At 47.5% G+C, this 6,008-nt stretch overlaps 1 protein-coding gene across 2 annotated transcripts in view; it reads right to left on the bottom strand.

Annotated features, from left to right (window-relative positions):
• Positions 1 to 6: 6 nt before the first annotated feature.
• The window catches only part of LOC106748771 (serine/arginine repetitive matrix protein 1-like), a 19,824-nt gene continuing 13,822 nt past the window's right edge, over positions 7 to 6,008 (bottom strand). Inside the window, exons 2-3 of one of the 2 annotated variants that reach the window (XM_014627629.1) lie at positions 4,860 to 5,103; positions 7 to 470 (exon numbers count right to left, since the gene is read on the bottom strand). In XM_014627629.1, the coding sequence (XP_014483115.1) occupies positions 186 to 470; positions 4,860 to 5,103 (529 nt within the window). In that variant the 3' untranslated portion in view covers positions 7 to 185. Of the gene's footprint in view, positions 471 to 4,859; positions 5,104 to 6,008 lie in introns of those variants that run through there. The other variant, XR_001374785.1, reaches the window with a different exon arrangement.

Genomic DNA, 6,008 nt, shown 5'->3' with positions numbered 1-6,008 from the left:
GGGGGGGGGGGGGGGTGAACGAAGTGGCCGAGATCGCGATATCATCGTCTCCACGACGTCGGTCTCCCGATGATCTCGGGAGACCCTCTTTCTTTCTTCCCCTGAAGCGACCAGCCCAGGACGATCTAAGGGCGTTGATACGAGCGGGACCGTCTGGTGTGCTTCTTCCTCTCGGTGACGATACGTCAAACTGCCCCGTACTCCTCGCTCGACGGCGACTCGTCGCTGGGCGACGGCCTGGGCGGCCTGGGTGGTCGTGGCGGTCGATGATGGTGCAGCGTGGGCGCCGGCCGCCTCGGCGGCGGCGGTGGATGCGCTCCGTACGACGTGTCGTCCCCTTCCTCGCTGCTGGGCGACGGCGAGGGCGCCCGGTCCTCCTGCTCCTGCAGCAGCTGCCGAAACTCCTGGATCGACTCGTTCAGCGACCACAGCTGGGACAGCAGCGACAGGTCGAGCTGCCGCAGGCCGAACTGCGCAAAAAGACGAGAACGAGATTACGTTTCGCGCCGTCTTCGTCGCGCTTGCTCCGCAAACTCGAGCAATGTCGACAGCACCGTTGATAGCACTTATTCCGTAACTCTCGTAGTTATCAGATTGTTATCAAAGAAAGATATCGAAGGCTCGAAAGATAAGTCACCAAGCGAGAAAAAGAGAAGGATATTGACGGTGGGGGTCGTCGCTGCACAGAAGAAAAGATTCCTTTGGGTTTGATAAAATTCCTTTCATTCAAACGTATCCGCCTTTTGGAACAGAACAAACGAACGAACGTTTGATTCAACAAACAGGATTGCTCGGTCTCATAAACAATAAATGTCCACGACGAGTAACATATTTTTTTGTATGTTCACCCAAAGACACGATTTCCAACCAAGAGAGGTGACACACACGACTTACGCATCATTTATAACGATTATCATGCATCATCTATTCCTGTTTTTATTCGGAAGACGAATGTTCGTACGTCTCGTCATTACAGATTCCACGGTCGTCGGTTCTCCTTCCCCCGCGTGACTCACGTTGGCGTATCTCCTCGTGTTCGTCGTCCGCAAACCGCTACCGCGCGAAATTTCACGCGGGGTTCGATACGTATACATATCGATATATCGAAACGAATCGCGGAGCACCGCGCGAGGCGCTCGAGTTCAGGCTTCGCGTTCACTTTTACCATTTCGCCATACGGTCGCCAAGGTAAAATATTACGTCGCGATTTACGGAGCGAAACAACGCACTTCCAAGCGAGCCTCTCGGCGGCCGGCCGGACGACCGGCCGTCGTGGGAACGATGGAAGAGGGAGTCGCATAGGAGAGACGCGAAATGAGAATGGGAATGAGAGAGAGAGAGAGAGAGAGACGCCGGCGGAAAGCGCGACGAAGGAGGAACGAGGCCGGTCGCAAAGGAGGCGGAATGAGAAGAAAGAGAGATAACGAAGGTGAAAGAGAGCGAGCGAGGTGCAAAGCGGGGGGGTCGTCAGGGGGAGGGGGGAGTCACGCCTGAGGGAATGCAGCGTGGGAGCGGCTGTGCCAGTTCGCTTCGTGTCTGGATTGACTATTAAATTATTAGCCTAACTTGGATATATACGAGCGCCGAGACGTTGGCGCGAACGGAGAGAGATTCAACGGATCGTCACGAGAGCTCGCGCACGGAGAAATCCTACGCGAAGTCCCGTTACTGTTAATTTCAGATAGGCTTGCCGAAGGTTACCGCGTTCGCCGGGTAAATATGCGCTGAGAAGGCGCATCAACGACACGACGGCGCGGCGATAATCTCGCATGCGAAACGCCTGGCAATTCATAAAATCACTGGGTCACCGCGCGGGACACTCGAGGAAGGCTCTGACTGCGTGAAATAATGGTCGGAGAGGTCGTTATATAAGGAGAGGCCCGCGGAAACCGCGCAAATGAGTGGTCGTGAGGCGAGAGAGAGAGAGAGAGAGATGATTCTCCGTCCGAAGTGTGAGCGCTCTTTCAGAATTAGATGGATTAGCGCGATATCTTAATCGCGACAGTCGGAGAACGCGCGCGCGACGTGCTCTCTCTGAATTTCTCGCAGTGAAATCCCGGTCGAAAAGTAGAGTGATCGCGCCGAGTCACTCGGATCCGAGTGATCTTTCAATCGTACAATTCGTGAATTCGCCACTCGGAATCGAGTGAATACGTCCAACCTCGGAACCGAAGAGTGAATCTGATGCGTTCCGCGGCAACAAGTTCACTCTGATCGATTGAAACATATTCATTCGTATGAATTGGTTGCACCAGTTCAAAAGAAATTTACCCACTGAAGCGTGAGAATCTCGTACGCACCATACGCATCAATGTGTGTGTAAATTTCGATTTAAACGAAATTACCCTCAAGCTTGAGTGAGACATTCGCCCTCGCGATTTCGAGCGGCGTTATTTCCGCCGTCGTTATTCGAATGAAAATACCGCGACTTTTCACTCGTTTCGAATTGAATTTTGAGACTGCTTGAAATGAAATCCCCCCTTTCGAGGAATTTCAAGAATATCAAGCGGCATTAGACACGTAGAAGTCTATTGTCGCAGCGAATGCGTAACGCAATATCCGTTAACAAGCGGAGCTCTTCCACACGAAGTTCGAAGCGAACGCTCTTCCAGAACCAGATAGGCCAGCGCGAAATCTCAGCCGACATGGGAGAATGCGCGACGTATGAAGTCGACACGTGAGGCTCGTTGATGCAGCAAACGCGTAACGTAACACCTATTAAAAAGCGGAGCTTCGCTCACGATGAGTGATATAAGCGTCTTCTCTTTCTCTATCGCGCGCGACACCCCTCCCTCCGCCGCCGCTTTGATCCCACGCGTGAAATACGTGTTCGTCGAGCATCGCGATTTACTCACACGCGATCGCGGCCTCGAGGTAACGGGTCGGCACTCGGGTCGCCTAAACAGACGCGGAAGAATCGAGGGAAGACAGAGGATACACGCCAGGACTGAGTGGAAAACAACGACGGTTCATGAAACGTGCTCGGAATGACGACGTAACGAAATATCGAGGATAAGGAGTGGCGGGAATCGAAGCTCGTGTCGAGGCGGTAACAGTGGAACTATATGAGAAGTACCTCAAAGAAGAAATCGAAGACGGAAAATATCGGATTGACGCAAAAGTCCGTCCCGTTTTTTTTTTTACTCTGATAACACGTCAGACCTTTTCTTTCGCTCACCTCTTCTCCCACGTTTTCTACAAGATGCTATGTTTTACTTTTATTCTTTTATTATTCGGGAAAAATCATGTTACCAACACTATTATCAGCCCGATCCAATGAAATAACTGGTTTCCCGGCGGTAACCAGTCTACAAAACCAATAAGTAAAAATTGGTGATAAACTTAAATATAAGTATTTGAGAAAAATGCAAAAAACATGGTTTTTGCCATTTTTTTTCGTCTGAGAGACCTATGACGTTATTTTAGCGTCAAGATCGCGGATGTTACTCTCAGGATTAGTTAGCAAAAATAGCAAATTCAAAAGAGAGATACAAAAATAAAAACATATATAATTAAATACAAGATAATATAATTAAGAGAAAGAGAGAGAGAGACAGAGAGAGAGAGAGGGAGAGAGAGAGAATGATGATGAAAAGGCACAGTAGAAAAATACGCAGACTAGGAGAAAAATGCCTTAAATTAAGAAAGAAAAAGATAAAACGCCCGAGAGAGGAAAATAATAGTAAATAATAGAGAAAGAGAGGATCGAAAAGATTAATAGAGAAAAGTACAGACCGCGTTTGTGTATAAAGCATGTAGAAGACACGAAATGTCAGGTGCGAGGAATTCAAATGTCAGGTATGAAGAGGGTAACCACACGTTGCGAGGTAATGAGGAGCGAATAATTAGTGCAACACTTGTTCGGAGTTACTGCGGCGCGGAAATATCTCGATGACCTTTCTTTTTTTTTCTCTCGAAGTCGCGTGTGTTATTATTCGCGGACGCGTGGAATTTTCCTGCTGGCTCGTAAACACATCTCGCGCCACGCCGGATGACTAATGGTTTCTATTAGAGTTAATGGCTGCCGCCGAAGGATGCACAATTTCAAACTACTTTGAACAGCATCGGCGATTTAACGGCCGCGACGCGAACAATGCTGCTGCGCCTCGTCAGATCATCGCACGGACGTTTTCGTAGCCATCCCTCAAGGGGATCTTTCCCCTTTTCCGCCATCTTTTCCCCGTTGTCACACGGGAAAAGAAAATGCTAGATCGCAAGCAAATGATCGCTGCGATATTCCTTAGCGAATGTTTACTCGGATCAAGTAAATACTTCACTTGGATGATTTACTTGGAAAATATTTGGCTTGGATCGGGTAAATATTACTTCGTCCGAGTAAAAGTTTGCTCAGGAGTATCGGAGAAATTATTTACTTGAATCTAGCACTTCTTTTTTTCTGTCTATCGATCGCACGAGCAGCTTTCTAGCCGCTTAACGATCGCAATGCATAAGTATTATGGCTGGGAAGACCATCGGAGTATTTCACTCCGAGTTTTAACGGGCCGTTAAGAGGCCCGGAGTATATCATGGCTATAAAAACTGTCCTCCGATCGCATTAAGTTGCGAGATAAAAATTCAAAACATCTGCGTAGATCACCCGTAGATGGTTGGGCGCGCGATTAATACACGTGGGAGACGGAGAGAAACGTCACGCATTCAAGGATCGGTCGGGAAGCCAGGTATATCCGGATATCCTCGCGTGTCCATTGTCCACGACGCGGCGATTGTATTTCGCGGGTGAAACGAGCAGCGAGGAGCGCGTTTCCCCGGCCGAAGTAGCGAGACGATGCCGTTCCTCGATGGTTCACACAATGAAGGAAGAGAGATAGAGTCTCTCCGAGCGATTCTTGGATGAATACCATTTCTCTCCTGAGCACCGCCAGCTGGGTATCCAGGGTGGTAAGTTGCCTGGCAGGTGGCGACGGCCTCGACGACGACTGCACCGACGTTTTACCGCCTCTTTGGGATTTACTGGACGACCTCGTGGGCGGTGGAGGCGGCTCTCCACTCTCGCCACGGCCGGCGCTCAGGTTGAAACCGCTCAGGCTCCTCGGCAACGGAGGCAATCCCTGCAGGGAAGACATCGCGATCCTTTCTTGTATGCTGCGTAACAAATCGCAAAGATACTGGTCTTAATGACGGACTGACACTTTTCTTGAGCGAATCTGCGTATTGGTGAATTTACGAATAATCGATTTAATTTCTTAATGCTCTATGTATATACAGAAAAAAAAAGGAATAAGTAAACATAATTATTTGTTATTATATTGTATGTAGTCAATTATATTTCTACTTTTAGTTGATATTTGCCAAGAAATATTGGAATGATCATTTTACTTGGATCAAGTTAATATTATTAGTACTTTTTTTTTTTCAATATAGGATGTTCAATAATTAAGTATGTATTCACAAATATTTTCAACAAGTATAATGATAGTATAAATATATAAAAATGTTTGTATGTCAATATATAAATATAAATAAGTATAAATACTAAATTATACGTTTGCTATTTTAACTTGAAGTAAATTCTTTCTTTCAGCACGATCATGCTCGGGTTCCCGATTACCAATAAAAGTGGAAAAGTTTGAATGGAATTCGCGACAGTGACGAATGCGACAGTTTCGCGACGTGGAAAACTCCCGCGAGACGAATGTTCTCTCTTGCAAACTGCCAAAGGCGGAGCGTACGAGTGCAGGAAACGGGGATACCGTTATACAAGCATTTCATGAAATAAAAATCGATCTGTCTTGAATTAGCTGCCCGTGGCTAAGTAGGCGGACGATTTGGCGAATGACTCACTTTGCCCCGTGGTCATTATCACGCGTGCACTGAGATATGTGAATGCGATCATACTGATCGATGTATGCGTTAAACGCGATTCTGCGATCTGACAGTCTCATTCTATTTACGGAGCATTGGGATAAAGAGATTCGATACGCTGCCAAGCGAAGCGATATCGATTTGATACGCATACATTATATATATATATATATATATATATATAT

Source organism: Dinoponera quadriceps, unplaced genomic scaffold (assembly GCF_001313825.1).
Source record: "Dinoponera quadriceps isolate SergipeBrazil2010 unplaced genomic scaffold, ASM131382v1 scaffold3164, whole genome shotgun sequence".
In the NCBI taxonomy this organism is placed as follows: domain Eukaryota; kingdom Metazoa; phylum Arthropoda; class Insecta; order Hymenoptera; family Formicidae; genus Dinoponera; species Dinoponera quadriceps.
This window is presented reverse-complemented; position numbering and strand designations above follow the sequence as displayed.